This window comes from Vulpes vulpes, chromosome 4 (assembly GCF_048418805.1).
Source record: "Vulpes vulpes isolate BD-2025 chromosome 4, VulVul3, whole genome shotgun sequence".
NCBI lineage: Eukaryota > Metazoa > Chordata > Mammalia > Carnivora > Canidae > Vulpes > Vulpes vulpes.
The window spans coordinates 36,322,489-36,342,976 of NC_132783.1; the positions used below are offsets into that span (position 1 = coordinate 36,322,489).

At 35.3% G+C, this 20,488-nt stretch overlaps 1 protein-coding gene across 12 annotated transcripts in view; it reads left to right on the top strand.

The window, feature by feature from the left end:
* COL25A1 (collagen type XXV alpha 1 chain) overlaps positions 1–20,488 on the top strand; it is a 446,203-nt gene that overhangs the window by 282,422 nt on the left and 143,293 nt on the right. For all 12 annotated transcript variants that reach the window (XM_026017640.2, XM_072755504.1, XM_072755500.1 and 9 more), the window contains 2 exons: positions 5,262–5,288; positions 5,428–5,454. In XM_026017640.2, coding sequence (XP_025873425.1) covers positions 5,262–5,288; positions 5,428–5,454 — 54 coding nt within the window. The remainder of the gene's footprint in view (positions 1–5,261; positions 5,289–5,427; positions 5,455–20,488) is intronic.

Here is a 20,488-nt window from a genome sequence, read left to right on the forward strand (position 1 = left end):
ATGTCTTCTGAATCTAGAACTTTTCCTTTGTTCCCACGATCATCTATCTCTTGGACCAAGGCAATAAATTGCTAAGGAGGATAGCATTCCATGCTCTCAGAGTTCCACAGAGCATACTTGATCTTACCATTCTCTTGTTAAATTGATGTCAGACTTCGGTCCAGGGAGTTGGGTTTTATTAGCCAACCTTCCCAAATCTCTTTCCCAAATCTAACGATTCCCCATTACCACTCCCCACACACTCCCCACACGGCATATGTTCTTACCGCCCTGAACTCCTTGTCTTTCTCTTATAGCCTGATGTTCTTTTACACTTAGGCATATTCTTCTTCTGACTGAACTGCTTCACCCCTTCCCAGTCCCCTTTATCTCTGGCCAACTTTCAAGAGCCAGTTCCAATATCATCTTTTGAACTCCAGTTCTCCCACTTTTTTTCCTCTCTGTACTGCCACAGCACAGCGTTCATTCCACTGATTACAATTATATTTACATATCCCTCCTTCAGATTCAGAGCACATTGACTGGCTGGTAATTGTCCATAAATGCTTAGAAAATAAAACTTGTTGGTTTTCATAATTCTATGGTAATGAAAAAATTAATCAGAAAAAGGTTTGTTATATTTCAAAAATGAAAATGATCTATGCTTTTCTGGGATAGAAATCATAACTCCATTCTTATTCCAGCAGCTCTGGCTGCCAAGAATGTCCAGGGTTTGCTCTTTTTCCATTTTTTTTTTAACTTCTAGCAGAATTTAATTTTGTCTTCATGATTACCATCTTTAAAAAAAATCATTCCCCCTTTAGCTTTTGCCATTCGAAGTAGGCAAAATTTACAGTTGTGATGAATGAAAGGTCTTAATTGGAATATCCAGGCTCCAGGAATATATGTCTTTCCCAGCTATATTTCAATTACTTTATGCAGATTGAAATCCAACATTTTACTGAATGTCAATTATGGTGCCTCTCATTCATAATGCTTTTAGTTTGGTTTTATAATTTAGTCAAACCAGGTAATAGAGCCTGGAGAAAGATCTAAAATCTTAGTTATTTGGCTAGAAATAGATTTGGGGAGACTGAAGTTGGTACAGGCTAAGATCCACATTAAAGGCTTTGTACAAATAGCAGGATTGTTGCTATAAATTCTGAATTTGAAATAATTTGAATAGAGGTTAATTTGAAGTTTGCCACTGATATTTATAAATTGTTTAGTAGTTAACTAATAACACTCTAACAATGCTCTACAAGAAATACTCCAACTATTGAATAAGAACGCTAATAATAAAAACTTGGTTAGCACTTTTAAATTTTGTTATTAGGCTTAATAAGATAAAACTAATTAGAAATAATCATTTCAAATATTCTTATTTATTTATTTAAGTGGACAAAATAAAAGATCTAACTCCAATCTACTGGACCAGACCGGAAGGATAGGAATCCCAAAAGAAGCCTTACCTAAAGAGTCCTTTTCCCATATTTACTTATCATTGACCTCAAACTTGTTTTAGCAAGAAAGTTTTACTTTCAAATAGTTACCAATGAATCACTGACAGAGATATCTGAAGAACAAATATTTCCACCAACTATTAAATTGTTAGCTTAGTGTATTTGGAAACAACAAAATGCCGCGGTAAAATATACCATAATTCAAATAATTCATTAATTTTTATTGTTGCCTATCCTTTGGTTAATACCAGTCTAAAGACAAAACAACTTAAATAGTGACCCAACCTTAATTTTAAAAGTTAATAATTAAAGAAACCTTTTGTTCACTGTAATGTTTTGACTTAGAAAAGAACATGGCTCCCAAATTTTTGAATACTATCTGTGTTTACGAAGATCGTCCATGTTTTTCTTCAAATTCAATCCATATTTGCAGTGAAGAGGATCCAATTCAGAAATAAGAGTGGGATTTCAGTCAGATCAGAAGAAAACACCTGCTATTAATCCTAAGAGCACAAGTGGGGTCTGGAGTGGCCGAAGCAGCCGCCACAGCTGTGATTGGAGGTTGACCTCTGCTTCGGGTCTGGCTTGAGCTGGCAGGTGCCAGGACGCCATTCTGTCTGCGCAGAAACATCCCCTTTTGAAGCAGCAGTATTTATTGCTCAATTGTGAATGCAAATTTTTATATGTTCATGAATTAAGGATCCTTGCTTATGGTAAGCTGTCTAAAGAGGTCTAGTTGACACATGTGGCTTTGGCATTAGTAATTGGACTTTGAGGAAAAAAGTTTTCTTTGCACTCCACTGTAAAATTGTTTTGGAAAAGCTTTGACCTCAAACATGCCATATAACCTAATAAAGTGCCTTGAGAGGACTAGAACAGTGAGAGGCTTGGCCTCTGAAATCTCACCAGCAAAAGCAAACTAAAGTTTAAAGAGAAGCTTTTGGGGGTCAAGGGGTCCACACAGGGGAGGGGTTCCATAGTAACTGTAAGTAACCTTATAATAGGATTTTCTTCTAGGAGAGTTTTTCTTAATTCTAGTATAGGGAAGTGTTTAATTGTGGCACTAAACTATTAAGCTTTTCCAAAATAGACCATTCAGGTTTTCTAAAGCAGCTTCTCCCACCATAACTTCCATCAGTGCCTAGAACATTGCCGAACTCTCTATATGCATTGACAAATGTATATAAAAATGAAAATAGACTTTAAAAATATGCTATTTAAATAAAGACTAGAATCTCCATTGTATTTCTTAAACTTGATAGTAGGTATCGTCTCATTCTTTTGGGGGGACTTTCCTTTGCCACACCAAAGTGAAACCTTACTTGTAGAGCATTAGAGAACATTTTATATGTGTTTAAAATGACCTAATAAATTCTTTAAACTTAATTTTACAGAAGTAGACACAGTCTATAGCAATTACTCACTACTTGGTTCACTGAAAACAATAATAAAACATTAACATTTTACTGAAAACATAAAGAAAAATGACTTCCATGGTTTCCCTTTGTTTTAATGGCAAAAGTCTTTTCTGGGATAAGAGAGACAAGGGTTTACTTAGTTGATTCCATTATCTTAGCTCCCATTCTCTCTCTCTGACCCTCCACAATTCCTCTTTCATTTTGAACTTGAGGTCTTGGGGTCACTGCCCAGGATATTGGGAAATGCAATTGGGAGGCATTTCAGAAGGTGTCTGTTGAAGGCAGCCACATTCTTTATGAGCATCTAGTTCTAGAGCTGTGTCCCAACACTTACCATCCTAACCTGGTCACACAGACTAGGTTAAAGTCCTGGCTAACTTACTTGCAAGAGACCTAACCTTGATAATCTTTGAGTTTTACTTTTGGCATCTATAAAAGGAATATCATAATACTTTCTTCGCTGGATTGGGAGAAGATTAAATACATTAACAGGTGAAAGTTCTTTGTTAATGGTAAAATACACAAAATACAAGACATGATATTATAGTTATTATTAAGTTTGTGATAACCTCACAGCTGTTACCCTGAGTATCATTAAATTCCTGAGAGCGGAAATTTAGTACAGTTCCTCTGTAGCAGATACCTAGCAGGAGATATTTCAGTAGACAGAGTATTCCTACATTTCCACCTGAAGCAACATAGCAAGGACTTAGGAAGGGGTACTTTGCTAGAACCTTGGCTGTGCATCTAGTCTAGACTTACACTTGTCTCCCAGGACTGCTAAAGGTGAAGGTGAGAGATTGAAGGTAAGTCTCAAATGCTCCAAGTCTTCAAGTAGGCTGAGCCCTGAAACATGATTTCATTTTTAAGAGCTAGCGGAAAAACGTATGGATGCCTTTAGATTTAGTATTTCCTGCTGGCATTTTTGCTTAAAGATTAAAGAAAATCTCAGTGTGGCTTAAGAATAGACAGCTGCCCAACAAAGTAGAAAATCCCGAAAAGAGCCACATCTATGTGGTTATCTGATTTATGACAAAGATAACACTGTACTACAATGGGGAAAAGATTCATTTTCAATAAATGGTGTTGGGTTAATTTGATATCCACATAGGAGAAAAGAAAGCATCTTGACTTTGACCTCACACTGTGCATAATATCAGTTCCCTATGAATTCAGATCTGAGTATTAAAAAGAAGGTAGTAAAGCCTCTCTTTTTTATCTTATTTTTGTTGTTTGTTTTTTCCCCTTCAGTTAGGGCACAATGCCATACCAAACAATATAAGTTTAACATGCTTTAACACTGGAAGTGTTACATTAGTTTCAGGTTACAATATAATGAGTCAGCAATTCTATACATTACTCAGTGCACATCATGTACTCTATATCCTGTGCACCTATTTCACCCATCCTCCCACCCACCTCCCCTCTGGCAACCACCAGTTTGTTCTCTATAGTTAAGAGTCTTGTTTTTTGTTTCTCTTTTTTTTTTCTTGCTTGTTTCTTAAATGCCACATATGAGTGAAATCATATGGTATTTGTCTTTCTGTCTGATATATTTCAGTTAGCTATACCCTCTAGATCCATCTATGTTATTGCAAATGGCAAGATTTTGTTCTTTTTTATGGCTTTTATTCTATCTGTATGTGTATACTACATCTCTTTTTTATTTATCTTAATTTTTAAAAATTTTAATTCCAGTATAAGTTAACATACAGTATTAAAGTAGTTTTAATAAAACTTATAGCTTTTAGAATAAACATAGAAGGATCTCTTTATGACCTTGGAGTAAGAAAAAATTTCTTCATGGAGCACAAAATGAGATAAAGAGAAAAAAATGTTAAATTGAATTTTATTAAAATTAAGAACTTCTGTTCATTGAAACCCAGTTAAGAGAAATAAACACAATACACAGAGTGGGAGAATATATTTGCAATAAATAACTGATACACGACTCATATTCAAAATAATGTAAAGCACTCTCACCTCTCTCTTGATATATATAGATATTATAATATATACAGAACTCTAGCAAATCTAAAGGACAACTCAATAGAAAAAGGACAAAAGATGTGAATAGACAATTTATGGATGAAGATGCAAAATGGACAACACATGAATTAAAAAGAGTTCAACTAATTAATCACGGGAGAAATACAAATTAAAACAGTGTGAAACTACTACACTTCCCATCAGAATGTCTAAAACAAAACAAAACAATGGAAAATACCAAATATTGGTGATGCTATAGGGAAACTGATATAGAGAAACTTGAATCTATTCAAGCTACAATTTTTAAAATTTATTAAACATGTTTTTCTTTCTTTCTTTCCTTCTTTCTTTCTTTCTTTCTTTCTTTCTTTTCTTTCTTTTTCTTTTCTTTTCTTTTTTTTTTTTTTTTTAGGGCCCTCCTGGTCCAAAAGGTGATAAGGTAAGAAAACGTGTAGCAGAAACAAATTAAGTTAGTGGAAATCCATTGGTATGATCTATGCTATGTTATATTTTGTAATGAGCGTCACATATGGACCTTATGCTAAAACTATCTACCATCTCATTTTCCTACTCTACAGGGAGAACAAGGTGATCAGGGACCTCGGGTAAGTTGTATTCTTCCAGTCCTGGGCAGAAAGTTGGTTTTCAGCTCCAAACTTATTGAATTAAAGTAGCCTTGGCTTTATAACTGCCTTTGTGTCATGGTTTAGTAATAGCTGGCAAAAATACCATACCATGCCACTTTTAAGTGAAATGGCCTTAATAATAATTAATGGGTACCTCCTATAGCATTGCTTTAACTTGAAACCTTTAAATAGGACACTGTACAATAATTAGCCCTACTGGTAAGGGCTAGATTCACTAGTAAAAAGTCAGTAACAACCATCATTTTGTTTTGTTGGCTGTTGGGTCCTTCAGGTTTGCATGCATTGTTTTGTAATATAGAGGCTACTTGGATTCCTCTTAAATTTGGCCTTTTTCTGCAGTTAAACTTTATGTGCTATTGCATAAATATGTTATATTATAGATGAAAATATTAATGCATTTTATATTTTTATTCTTCATAAATTTGAATAATACTTGAATTTCTTATTTTTTATAGATTTTTTAAACAGATAAAAGATGTACTATAATTTAGCATCCCAGGGAGGAGGGGCATTCTTTTAGTCTTCTCAAATGTGGCTCTTCTAACCATTATAACACAATGGTGAATGCTTCGTTGTTACCTTGGTAGTGCCAAGTCCTCTGCTTCACATCTGTGCCTTATTACCCAAATGTTCAGACATACTGTTCCAATGATGTAGTGGCTCCGTTCAGACATACCTCTCAATTTTCTCATGTCACTATGCACAAAAGCGAGTATTTGGTTGAAGAGTCATTTTTTACAGTGGAAAAGCACTTTTAAAACATTCAGGTTGAAAACAGAAACTGTAGGTTTTGTAAAATTCACTGTGTGTAAATTGTTGAGTTCATTTATAGTGCAGTCAAGGTTCTATTGCAAAAAATGTAGTTGATGCAAACTTGATAAGTTTGTAGTCTTATCTCTTCATGTTCGTTAAACTAGATAAAAGGTATGCTATGATTTGTTTTCCTTCAGTTATTCAGCCATTTCTTTATATAAAAATAATGACCATGCCTCAGAGCATTTTGTTTCTCATGGCAATTATTCTAGCGATGACTAACTTCAAGCTAAAAGCTCATGTTAATGGTTAAGGAGAGTAAACATCAAGATATCTGTCATAGATGTGAATGGAATAAAATTCTCATAAACTTAAATGATTAGAAGAAAGCCATTTGATTGTATGTGGTGATTATTTCATATGGCATGTCTCCATGTACTGAGTATCAATTCTTTATACATGAAATATCAAAATCACTCAACTTGCCTTCTCCAGGTAAGGGGGAAGCTGATTCCATTCTGAGAAATCTTCTTTTGGCAAAGGAAGTGAAGGGGTGGTTCACAGCTTAGCTGTCATCAATATGCACACAGTCCTCATTTTCAAAAAGGTGTGTTGGCTTTCATCATTCCAAAAAGTGATGATTGATTATAAAGGTAGGCCAAATTTTCAGGATGAAACCTGAAACCATGTGAAATTCACCTGGTTTCATGTTGCATTACAAACTAAGACTTGGACCAGGTTCCTTGCAAGTTTGGCCAAAGTTCATGAACTGCTTTGACGAACCCAGACTGCCTTTCATACAGATTTCAGCCAGTTTTCACACTGACTAAGGCCAAGTTTCACACGATTCAGAAGCCATTTAGCATTTCAGGTGGAAAGTGGCAAAAATTGATCTCATTTTCCCCACAATTTTGCTTTTTATTGGAGTTTGGATTGACTTTATCATGCAGGGTGAATCTTCATGGGTAAAAAAAATCTAAAAGTTCCTGTGAAGTATATGTGAATAAGAATGAGAACCTACCAAATTGCCTGTCTTTTCTCAGATTCCTAATTTAGAAACAAGGCAGGTCACATTTAGCGCTCTTTGAAAAAATAAACCTCCCTTTCTAGTAAGAAAGTATTAGTGACTTATTAGGAAATTTACCCTACTAAGATAGTAAAATGAAAGGTTTATATTTCCAGAAAAATCAAAAGTAAGTTAGAACTGGAAAAGTTTTCAATTTTAATGAAAATTCACTTTACTCACATCCTCCGTAGACACACTATTCCAGCTGATGCTCATGGAGACTTGCTTTTTCTAAAATGTAGACCTTTGTGTTTGAATATCCTGCCCATTTTTATCCTATCATAGTTTTTTAATTCAACTTTTTACATTTGTTTCAAGTAATTTATTTCTTTCCATAATTGACAAAATGACCCTCCATCATTTCAGTTCTTTGTTAGCTCACCTACTGTTATGGGGTTTCTACTGTTTCCTGAAGAAGCAGGGCTTCTTGAAGACGGGCTCCATTTTTTAAAATCTTTTTTCTTTTTGGCTTCTGAGATGTCAAACAGGAATATAGTAAGCCATATTATATGATTCAAAGCAGAAAAGTGTTGAAGATAATATAGACATTAAGAAGGTGAAACTATTTTTGAAACATTTGTACATATATTTAGCAATATACATTGAGCTTCTGTTATCTTCAAGACACCATGCTTAATACTTTAGAAACTTTAAATGGATCCACAGTCTCTCTTTTCTACTACCACCAAATTCAACCTACTATCAGCTCATCTTCTTGATTACAGTAGCAGTCTTCCAAGTAATTTTGCTTCCACTCTTGACCCTGTGTAATCCATTTTCTACACAGCAGCCAGAGGGATCACTTTATATTGTAAATTAGATCATGTTACTCCCTGTTTTAAACCTTAGGATGAAATCCAAGCCACTTTTCTTGGCCTCCATTAACCTTCAAGATCTGGCCCTTGCCTAACTCTGTAATCTCATCTCACACCATTCTTCCCCTCCCCGAACTGTGCTCCAGTCACTTAGTCCTCCATGTGCACTTCAAACACATCCTACTCATTCCCAACTTGATCACTTTCTATTTGCTCTCTTCTGGTCTTCTGGTGATTGGATTCTTCTTATCCCTGAGATATCGTCTCAAATACTTTCTTGGGGAGAAGTTCTCTAACTACTCAATCTAAATCTGAGATTATCCTATTTTGTATATTTATTTACTTGCTTGTTATCTGTAAAACATGCCCCACCATTTATATGAACTCTATGAGAGCAAGGGCTTGGTCTATTTTGGTTCATACCACCATCAGCTAGAATGATAAGGACTCAATAAATGTCGAATGTTAGAATAAAGTATTATTATGTCATTACTGCCATCAAGTTGCTAATAACTCATGGGTGCCTGAATAAGAAAACCAGGTGGTTGTATGTTATATGCCTTAAATAACAATGCTAAGAGATTCTAGATAACTGAACATTCTTCCATTTTAAATATAAGTGGACACTGTGGAAGTGGTGACACTTGTGCTAGGACTTGATAAATGGATAATCTTTAGAAGAGAAGATGAAGAGCAAGACGTTACACATTCCAAAAAGAAGAAATAATACAAACAGTATTACACAAGTGGGAAATGACAGGATTCATTTAAGGACAATAATATTTTATTTGCCAAGTGTATAAGTTAAATATAGAAAAATTACATCATATAAGACTGAAATTTTTTATCAAAGTTATGTTATGGAGCATTTTGAATGTTTAAGTGTGGTAGGCAGAAGGAGGACATTGAATATTTTTTAGTACATTTTTTATGTATATTACTGCCAGACTCTTTGGTGTTATTACCAAATGTTCTTTATGAAAATCTACTTGATGATGGTGTTTCATATGGAGTGGAATTGGAAGAGACTGAAAGGGCCCAGGAAAGTGTTAGTCATCCAGAACAAGGTCATAAGAACCTGAGCTATAAAGATAATGACCAGTCTTCAGTGAAGAAGTAAGCAGAGAGGATGGGCTGGCTCAGTCTGGAACATAGGGTATCATTGGAGGTAAGGGACCACACTCAGCAGAATGAGAAGCTGAGCAATGGGGAGGGTCTATGTTGGTGAACCAAAGAAGAAATTCCAAAGGAGTCACCAAAATATGGGAGAGAGCATGTTCTTTATGGAGCCTACCATATGGGTTTATTTTTCTCATATAATAAGAAGTTTGGAGAAGGTAGTTGATGGGGTTATTCATATAATTCAATGATGTAACTATGGAAGTCTGTCTGAATCTCTTGGCCTTACCTTTGTAATTGTAAGAAGACTGCTTCAAGTCCAGCCACCACATCTATATCAACAGGGAAAAATAAAGGGAGAGGAGTCTGTACCCAGAAAACAAAAATTTCCCCATGAATTTCATGGCAAACTTTTAGCTCATGTCTCATTGGCCAGACTATGTCACGTAGTTACCTCACAGCTAAAAGTGAACCAAAGAGACTGGAGTTGAAAAGGAAAGTCAGGTCATCTTGTAACCAAACCAACATGAATTCACTCCTTGGTAAGGTATAGATAAAGGCTGCACCAAGTGGAGTTGTCACACAAAGGAAACTTTATCTGTAGCAGATAAAGAGATCACGAGGAATAACTTCCAAAGCTATGACTCTCTGAGCAGGCATGAGTGGATTCCTTTTATTTAGGGTTAGGATGAATATTCAGCAAAGAGAGATTTGGCATCGCATGTAAAGGTGGGCATAAATTTGCACAGGTGTACTGAAAAAACATGCCTATACATGCATCGTACACTATGTTAATGAAGCTTTTGCTCCTCCTTGGGCAGAGACTTTACCATTATACTGAGGCATAGATAACTATTGGACAAGGGGAAGGGAGCTATGGGAATCCTCTAAGAGCTGGTATTAATAGGATCTTCGGATCTTGGGCTCGTTATCTCTCCAAGGCCTTGCTTCTACTCAGAACCTTGCCTCTTTGTTTGCTGGAATACATCAGTTGACCTTGAGGTTCAGGTCATTATGGAGACCATTAGTGGATTTGTTAGTGGGGCCTGAAAAGACACAGTAGCTGATTAGGGGGGAAACATTTCTGAAGAGCAAACTTTAAGCTTTCTCCTAGTTTCAACTTCATTAACCCTATGGGGCACAGTTTCAATCTCACCAATAGGATTTGCCACAAGTATCAAGCAAAAACTTAGACAAAGAGGGAAAACCAGGGATCAGGGATGTGTGACACTAATAGAGGAGAAATTAATTAGAAAGAGTCTTCAAGCAGAGGGTGGGAGATGAGTTCAATCTATACTGGATTTACATTCAGGTCTGTGATCATTGGTGACTTGTGGCCAGGGTCAAGTTAAAAAAAAAAAATGCAGTCAGGGAATAAAACACTACTGAAGTAAAAATTCAGCACAAATCTTTTAATTGGATGTAGGGGCTGACATTGCAAAAGGTCATAAAGACAAAGCTGAAGTTTCTGGTTTGATAAAATTTGTCAGAAGATAGAAGAATAAGTAAGTTAAATTTTAGTTATGTGGAATTTGTGATCTGGATGAATTATTTCACTGGAATAACATAGCAAACAATTGAAAGCATGAGACTGAGAATCTGAGGTGGTGCCATAACCATTCCATAGCTCGAGTGAACATTGAAACCCTGGAAGTGGAAAAATTGTGTGTGAAAGAGTGAAGTGAGAACCACTTTTAGGGAGTGGGACAAAGAAGGAGAATCAGAAAAGAGAGTGAGCTTCATTTAAAGGCAAAACCAGGACACTATAATATTTGAACACTAAAGGATGAACTACTTAAAAAAAAATGGCCCATAAAATGTTCTCAATAAAAGGAAAGGACAGGGATGAGGCCTATAAAAAGCCTATGGTTTTGATGTCCTGGGGTCATGAGGTATTAAGGGAGTATATTTTGTTAAGCAGTGGAAATCAGAGTGCAAGAAGTTATAAGGTAAATGGTAGGAAAGTTGACAATCTTTGAATACTGTTGATGACATTTGATTTAGTGCAGAAGAAGGTGGGCTAACTTTTTTTGCCATGAGTTTTCTGTCAGTATGCATTGAACCAATTTTGAGTTTACAATTTTAGGTGTAGTGTAGCAACCATAGATATCGTTTGGTTTTATTCTACAAGACACTGAGTGTTAGATTTTCACCGATGAATGCATCCTGATGTTAGAATTGCACTTTCCTCCTTGCTTCCTGGGGAGATGTCATTACAGATTTGCCATTAATCTTCAGTGTATTTCTGCAAACATCATACTTCAGTTAGGTCTTTGGGCTGTATAGTGGGGATGGTGCTTTTTCTGTGATGTCAATCACCAAGACTGCTCCATTTCAGCCTCCTAAATTTGTGTGACAGAGTTCTGAGACTGTGACTGTACTGTGTATTCAGGCAGAGGTTGAAGACCTGCTGTCAGGGAGTTGTAGGGGCATTCCTAGACTGAACAAACATTGGATCAAGAAGTAATACCTCCCACATCATAATTATAATCACTAATTACTTAGTCTTACAACCTGTTAAACACCTTTCCAGGCAAGTTGCACACATCATCTCTAAGCCTTACTGTGGTTCAGGAAGATAGGATACCAGGAAAGAAAAGTAGGAAAAGTGCATGCACTGGGGTGAATGATTATATCCACATGGGCTGGGGTCAAGCTGGACAGGCATCAAATTCTGACTCTACCACTATCTGCCCCTATGGTTATGACAAGGATTAAATAAAATAATGTCTGAAAAAACCTATAGCAAGTCCTTTACAGATCATAGGTGATCATTCTGTCCATAATGCATATGAAGAATCTGGGGTAAAGTAACTTGCCCAAGTTTACATAATTTGTAAGTTGTAGGAAAATGGATTCGTACCTAGCTCTCTCGACCCCTAGTTTGTACCTTTCCAGTGGGTCAGGCTGTTCCCCTATCAACAAGGTAGTTGGTATAGTCATCAAACTCAATGTGAAACAACAGGGATGACAAAAATACCTATGGCTCAAATAATAACACCAATAACAATAAGCAATTTTATTGATCTCTTAAAATACATCAACCATTCTATGAAGACATATCTTATTTCAACAACCATGTGAAATACTTGCTTTCATTATTTCCATTTAATAGATGAGGAAACTAAGATTTAGAAAGTTTAAATATTTTATTCACAACAATAGAGCCAGTCAGTGACAGAGCCAGGATTTGAGGGTAGGTACTTACAGATTACATTTTCCATATATTTTCTCATTTATCCTCAAAAGTAACTCTATGAACTAGTAGCATAAATAAGAATATGACCATTTTTTAAAAGATTTATTTTAGAGAGAGTGTGATTGGGGGAGGGCAGAGAGAGAGGAAGAGAGAATTTTAAGCAGCTATCCCACTGAGCACGGAGCCCAACAGGAGGCTTGATCTCACAACCCATGAGATCACAAGCTGAGCTGAAACTGATTTGAATGCTTAAACAACTGAGCCACCTTGACACCCCATCATATGACTATTTTTTTTTCTAATGAGGATTGAGCTCAAGCTCAGGTTAAATGATTTGTACAAGTTCTTTGCACACTCTACCATAAGACAATGCTGGGAATCAAACCCAGATTTCAAGTTTTGCTCTCTTTTCATGATAGCAAGCTGCCTGCAGGTGGCTGCCAGGACCTTTTCAACTTTAAAGTTCCATGCCTCTGTGAGTGAGAGCGAAACATCTGGAGAACACAAGTGCAAATAGGAGTGTCTTTTCCTTGGCTGTCATGGTAGCCTCAGTCTTTACAATTCATGCACTGTTGACCCACCCGCCAGAAAACAAATGAGTAAATGCCCCATAGTCATACCCAAGAACCTCATGTAACATGAGGAAACGGGAAAATGTTGATCCTCATCCAAGGCACATCAGAATACCTAGTTACCTTGTGATAATACAATTTTTCTTCTCAACTTGATGGCACCAATTTGACGATTATAGTATAATACCAAGATCTCGGTATATTAGCTACTAGTAGTTTTTTTTTCTTTAGGATAAATGACTAGATGAATAAAATCTGCTTTCTCCTGTTCATAATGCTGTGTTTACATGTTCTACAAGGTATTTTGTTGTTTCTGCTCTTATTCTGAGCCTCTGTTTGCAAAAAAATTGCTTTGTATTTCTTCATCACTCACAGAACCTGAATGTCAAGTGTAAAAGACTTGAGACTTTCAAGGCTTTTCCAATTGTTGTCTGCACCCATAACTACTATTACCATCATTTCAAAGAGGATTTGTTTGCCCAGATCTTAAGGGACCCTGCCCTTGTCATGAATCACAGCCCTGGGAATCACAATGATACTCAAGACTTTGATGTTAATAGCTCATATTTCTTTTCTCTATCTTAGTGACTTAAAACATATTTTTAAAAATAAGCAAAACTGTTTTAATGTTTAATTCTGTCTTTTTAAATTAGGGTACTATGTTGCTCCAAAATTGTGTCAAATATATCAATCAAATTTGGCAATAAAATGAACAAACATCATGAAGTTATCTTTTGACTATACATTAATCTTCTAATCAGTTGGCTACTATCGCCTTGCCAAATGACACGGAGGCCTGATAAGTAAAAGATTTAATGGTTTTTGGTCTTAACATCATCAGCCAACAGCTGGTTTTGAATGAGTCCTGAGCTCTCACAGTTTCAGTAAGCCACCCAGGAGCTCTGCTTAACTATTTTCATAAAATTCTTTCTCTTCCCAATGTATTCAAGTAAATTTTCACAACAGCTGGGACTACACAAATCTGATAGCATCTTAAAAAAATCTTCAACAAGACAGATTAAGTTCCAGAAGAGGACAGCATTTAGAAGTTTATTTTATTATCTTAACCTTTATTGACTTGAATGATTAAACAGATTCTTTGGCTCTGCTAAAACATTTAGGCCTGGATATTAATTTGATGTCCTTATTTACTTAACCCTTGCCTTTCTCTTCAGCCCTAATGAATACGCTACTCATTTGGTACTGAATGTATTGCCTGAGAAAAGGGAAGGGATATAACACAATGGAAAGAAATAAATTGTGAGAAAATTATTTTAATGCTTTCCAGATTCAGCAGAAGTTGGTTGGCATGGAAACAGCAAGCTCATTAAAATTTGCAAACGTTCTTGTTGTATTTTTTATAATCAGAGTTCTCTTTTGAGTGTTCTCTGTCATACTTCAAATCACTAGGAGCAGGTATTGAATTAAATCTAGGAACATTTGTAAATGTGTCCTGATGTGGGTTACTTTATTTATTTATTTTAAAGATTTTATGTATTTATTCATGAGAGACATAGAAAGAGAGAGGCAGAGACACAGGCAGAGGGAGAAAAGCAGGCTCCCTGCAGGGAGCCTGATGCAGGGAGCCTGATGTGGGAGTTGATCCCAGGTCTTGCCAGGATCACTCCCTGGGTGGAAGGCAGACGCTAAACTGCCGAGCCACCCAGGGATCCCCTGTGGGTTACTTTAAAAAAATAAATTATTTCTGCAAACAATTGTTGATATGTAGACAATATTTCCCTTGGAATTCAGTGTTGAGAATTATATCTCCATTATTGATTGTGTGGCCAAGCTTATCAAATAAGAAAAAGACAACACTTTAGGTCTTGTACAATTTTGTCTCATGTAAAAAACTATGTAAGTAAATCTATAAATACAGTAATCCAATGGAGTAAACTTTTATACAAAATATTTGGAAGTAAAAGTGAACAATTTACAAATCTTTATATTAAAACAACAAAAACAAAATAGTGGAAAGCTTGAGATTTGAACCTTTTATTGAAAATTCTATTAATGACCACAGATGTATTAAAATAAAAAAAAATCCAATCCTAAATGTATCCTCTGACAAGGAATTCTGGAGAATGATGCCAACCAGTTTAAATAGCCATTGGATTTTCTTTCAGTGTTTTTAATGTAGTGACCTTCACAATAAAATAATTATTCATTCCATTTTATGAAGTAAAGGAAATATTTCATTTGTCCACACTCTTGTGCTCATTGTTTAAATAAACTGCAGTAGCTTCCTTTTTACTTCTGTACAATTATCTAGATATACACCTTTTAATCTTTTCAGGCTAATGTGCACCATTTCATATTTTTCTTAAAATTGAGTGGAATGAAATATTTTAGAAGAAAAAGGATACATGTGTATATATTTAATATTATTCCATTTATATTTTTTGCATGAATTTTTATAAGTTCTTACAGGTGTTTTCTAAATAAATTAAATAATTCCTTGATACATTCATGATGTCTATCAAATATAAAATATACATATTTTATTCTTTTTATCTTATATTTAAGCAAGTTAATTTTCACTTGAATTCAGATGTAAGACCTATATTTATTAATCCATATAGTATGCAGCTATAGTTTGCATTAATGCCTGCAAACTGAAGTATATAATAAAATACAGAGAGAAAGATAGACTTGGGTTGGTGACTTTCAATATTAAATAAGGACAAGAAAGTAAGCCTTTAAATAAATATATTCAAATATGTATTTGAATGGACAAAGAATTAAACATGGCTGATAATATCTATGAATAATGAACATATTGCAAGTAGGGAATACAGAAATTTTAAAGCAATTTACACTAACAAAATCCAACACCATTCCCACTATTCTTCTTCCATCACTTCCAAATGCAGCATTATAGTTGCAACAAAAATGTTAATGAAATGGATATACCAAATAAAAATTGAGAACGTATGAAATAGCAGGTTTTAAATAGTACATCATTAAGGGATGCAGAAGAGACTAGAATACAGCTCTATACTTTTGAGTCTTCCCCTCAGAATGAGTGGAATAATGGCTTATGCATTGACAGATGGTGTTTAGGGAAAACAGTTCCTGTAGGTCTGAATGAGATGGGTCTCTGGAAAGTCATTTAGTGCCAAACAGCAGCACCCTTTCATAAGCATACCTGCACTAATGTGTCCAGCAGCTCCTGGTAGCAGACATAGCCTATAAATCACAAGTGGCAAACAGGACTGGCTTTGTCGAAAAATAATGTCAGTTGCAAGGTCTCACTTCAAATGCAGTTCTATAGTGACTTTAGACAGAGACAGAAATCTTTGATTTTTCAGCTATTAGAAGTCAGTTAAATTTTGTTTGAAAATTGCTGATATTCAGAGAAGTCTTTACTGATTACTAGTCTTTTTAATATTTTGCACAAATAAACTTTTGAATTATTTAACACATGCACAAATAAACACAGTAGCAGTAAGAATCAAAATAATAGCAATAGTAATAATGTAACATTATTGTTTTCCTCGTTCCAAATGCCAAGAAAACTGGGCAGTTTTATCATGCTTTATTATTTGTGAGTCTAGCATGAATCTGTTAATAAAGGAACCTTAGGGGTGGAAAAGGTGATATCAAAACCCTCTAATGTAGTATTTGAAACATCAAAGAACTAGTAACATTCATTCCAAGACAGGAATTTTAGTTAGATACAGGCCTGAAAAAATTCACTAGAATTAAGAACGAAGATAGGGAAATGATGATAGATAAGCAAGAGGAAATAGAAATTGATGTGGCACAGTGTCAGTGATGTTATGGTTTGAAGCCCATGTCATGTGATGTGAACTAGAAAAACTAACTGTAACCCTAGGATGTGCAGGGGAGCAACAGGTGGTGATTCTGCATCGTTCCCATGTCTTCATATCAGCTTGAACATTCTGAGTTTATTGGCAGTTGAGAAAAAAGACTGATTGAGTTACCACCAAATTTTTTTATTAAGATTATATTTCATTGTTGTTGTTTTCATTTCTTTATGCCCCTGGACCTTTCATCAGGCTTATTTTCAGAAGCTGAGTTCATCTATTAAAATTGTGGCCCAACCTCTGTATCTCACCCAAGTCTTGAGCCCATTGTGACTTAGTGGAGGTCATTACCTTGTGAGATTTTCAGAATGGCCTAAGGGAAATTCTGCTGCTAAGGTAGGAAGTATAGAATGAGGGGTGTGGCTCAGGAAGACATGCCCTAATGCAGAGCACACCAGAGAATCTTCTAAAATATGCCTGGTTTTAAGTTGCATAGCCTGTGTTATTTTGTCTTTTTTAAGGTTTACAAGATGTTTCTCATATTAAGAATTATCAGACACGGGCAGCCCGGGTGGCTCAGCAGTTTAGCGTCAACTTCAGCCCAGGGCATGATCCTGGAGACCCGGGATCGAGTCCCACGTTGGGCTCCCTGAATGGAGCCTGCTTCTCCCTCTGCCTGTGCCTCTGCCTTTCTCTCTCTCTCTGCATCTCTCATGAATATATAAATAAAATCTTTTAAAAAAAAGAATTATCTAACACTTGTTTTTGCATAGCCAATTGATTAAAAAATTATACTGTATGTCACTCTGTATGCATGAGTTTGTACATATATCAATTTTCATCAGAGAATCATTCTATCTGTAGAGGTATTTTATATTCATATATCATGTGTGAATATTTACTTAAAATTACAGTTGCCTATATATCTTTGTTAAAAAATTCCCCATGAGTATAGATAATTATTAACATATACAAGCTCTAGATACATTCAAATGTAAACCATTTTTGTTTATTCTTTAATTCCTATTAAGAAAAGATAAGCAATGGTCAACAGACACATGAAAAGATGCTCAACATCACTAATCCTCAGGGAAATGCATATCAAAATCACAATGAATAATCACCTCACACCAGTCATAAGGGCTAGCTTCAAAAAGATAAGAAATAACAAGTATTGGCAAGGATGTGGACAAAAGGGAACCCTCATGCACTCTTGGCCGGAATGTAAATTGGCACAACCACTGTTGAAAACAGTATGGAAGTTCCTCAAAAAATTAAAAATAAAAATACCAGATGATTCAGTAATTCTATTAGTGGGTATTTACCCAAAGAAAATGAAAACATGAATTCAAAAAGATATATGTATTCCTATGTTTATTGCAGCATTATTTACAGTAGCCAAGATATGGAAGCAACCTGAGTATCCATCAATAGACAAATGAATAAAAAATATGTACATGTAAATATGCACAATGTACATATATATATGCACAATGTATTACTCAGCCATAAAAAAAAGAATGAACTCTTGCCATTTGTGACAACACAGATAGACCTAGAGGGTCTTATGCTAAGTGAAATAAGTCAGAAAAAAATATCATATGATTACGCTTATATGTGGAACCTAAAAAAACAAAATGAAGGAGTAAACAACAAAACAAGCAGACTTTTAAATACAGAGAACAAACTGGCCATTGGCAAAATTGATAAAGAGGATTAAAGGGTACAGACTTCTATTTATAAAATAAATAAGTCACAGAGATGAAAAGTACAACATAGAGAATATAGTCAAAGTATTGTGGAAAGGTGAAAGAAGGAAGGAAGGAAGGAAGGAAGGAAGGAAGGAAGGAAGGAAGGAAGGAAGGAGAAAGAAGAAGAAAGAAAGAAAGAAAGAAAGAAAGAAAGAAAGAAAGAAAGAAAGAAAGAAAAAGAAAAAGAAAGAGAAACGCCGTGACACCTGCACCCCGATGTTTTATAGCAGCAATGTCCACAATAGCCAAACTGTGGAAGGAGCCTCGGTGTCCATCGAAAGATGAATGGATAAAGAAGATGTGGTCTATGTATACAATGGAATATTCCTCAGCCATTAGAAACGACAAATACCCACCATTTGCTTCAAAGTGGATGGAACTGGAGGGTATTATGCTGAGTGAAATAAGTCAATCAGAGAAGGACAAGCATTATATGGTTTCATTCATTTGGGGAATATAAAAAATAGTGAAAGGGAATAAAGGGGAAAGGAGAAAAAATGAGTGGGAAATATCAGAAAGGGAGACAGAACATGAAAGACTCCTAACTCGGGGAAACGAACTAGGGGTGGTGGAAGGGGAGGTGGGTGGGGGGTGGGGGTGACTGGGTGACAGGCACTGAGGTGGGCACTTGACGGGATGAGCACTGGGTGTTATTCTATATGTTGGGCAAATTGAACACCAATAAAAAAAGAAAGAAAGAAAGAAAGAAAGAAAGAAAGAAAGAAAGAAAGAAAGAAAGAAAGAAAGAAGAAAGAAAGAGAGAGAGAGAGAAAGGAAAGGAAAAGAAAGGAAAGGAAAGGAAAGGAAAGGAAAGGAAAGGAAAGAAGGAAAGGAAAGGAAAGGAAAGGAAGAGAGTAAGAAAGAACGAATGAATAAAAGAAAGAAAAGGATGGAAAGAAGGAAGGAAGAAAGGGCAAACATCCAAAACAATCCATGATGTTTTATTGGATTAAATTGATATATCTTCCTTAACTCTTTTTTAAAAATTACGTTTTTATTCAGTATGACATTGCAGAATTTTTAAAGAGAATATAAATTAACTTTTAATAATTTAATGCTTAATTTTTCTTCTTGCATGTTTTAGCCTGCAAGGAAGATTGTTCCCAATGTTCCTATACAAAGTAAGATGGAAACCATCATGATGACAGTTCTTGACCAGTACATGAAAAATTGGCTCTGTCATTGTAGTAGTCTACTGATTAAGCTTTTTTGGCTTAATACTAATTAATTATTTGACAAATATTTGCCTTGACTTGAATATCAGAGAAAAGTTTGAGAGCTAACTCAGAACTCATTAGTATTTTCTTAGCTATCTTACTTCCTTATAATTTTTAGTGGTTGAGAAAGTCATAAGGTTCTAGAATGTCAGCACTAGAATTTCCTTTTAGGGCTATAATTTTTTTTAATATGAAGGGGACTCAAGTATATTCTTTGAAATTAATGTAAGTTATAGCAGCATCTTGTAATTTTTCTATCCTGATTCTTCCTTATTCTCAATTTCTTTTTTATCCTACTGAACTGTTTTTGAGAAAGTAAAGATTGTAAATCATTAGTACAGTTTGATCAAGTGTTTTGAAAATCAGAAACTATATTGTCTTTATTAGCATGGCTGTTATCCATCATATGGTAAAAAGCTGCTAGCTACAACTTAACCATTTGTATTGATTTTTTAAACACTTCCTTGATATTATGTCTTTTTTGTTTAAAGACTTCATATAACAATCAGTATAATTTTGATAATGAGAACAATAGTTAGGAATATTTAATTATATGTTATTCTTTCACTGCCAAGTTGATAACTACTCTGTTTTTTGTTTTGTTTAGTTTTTAAAGATTTTATTTATATATTCATGAGACACACACAGAGAGGCGGAGACAGAGGCAGAGGGAGAAGCAGGCCTGGTGCAAGGAGCTTGAGTGGGGCTCCATCCCGGGATCACGCCCTGA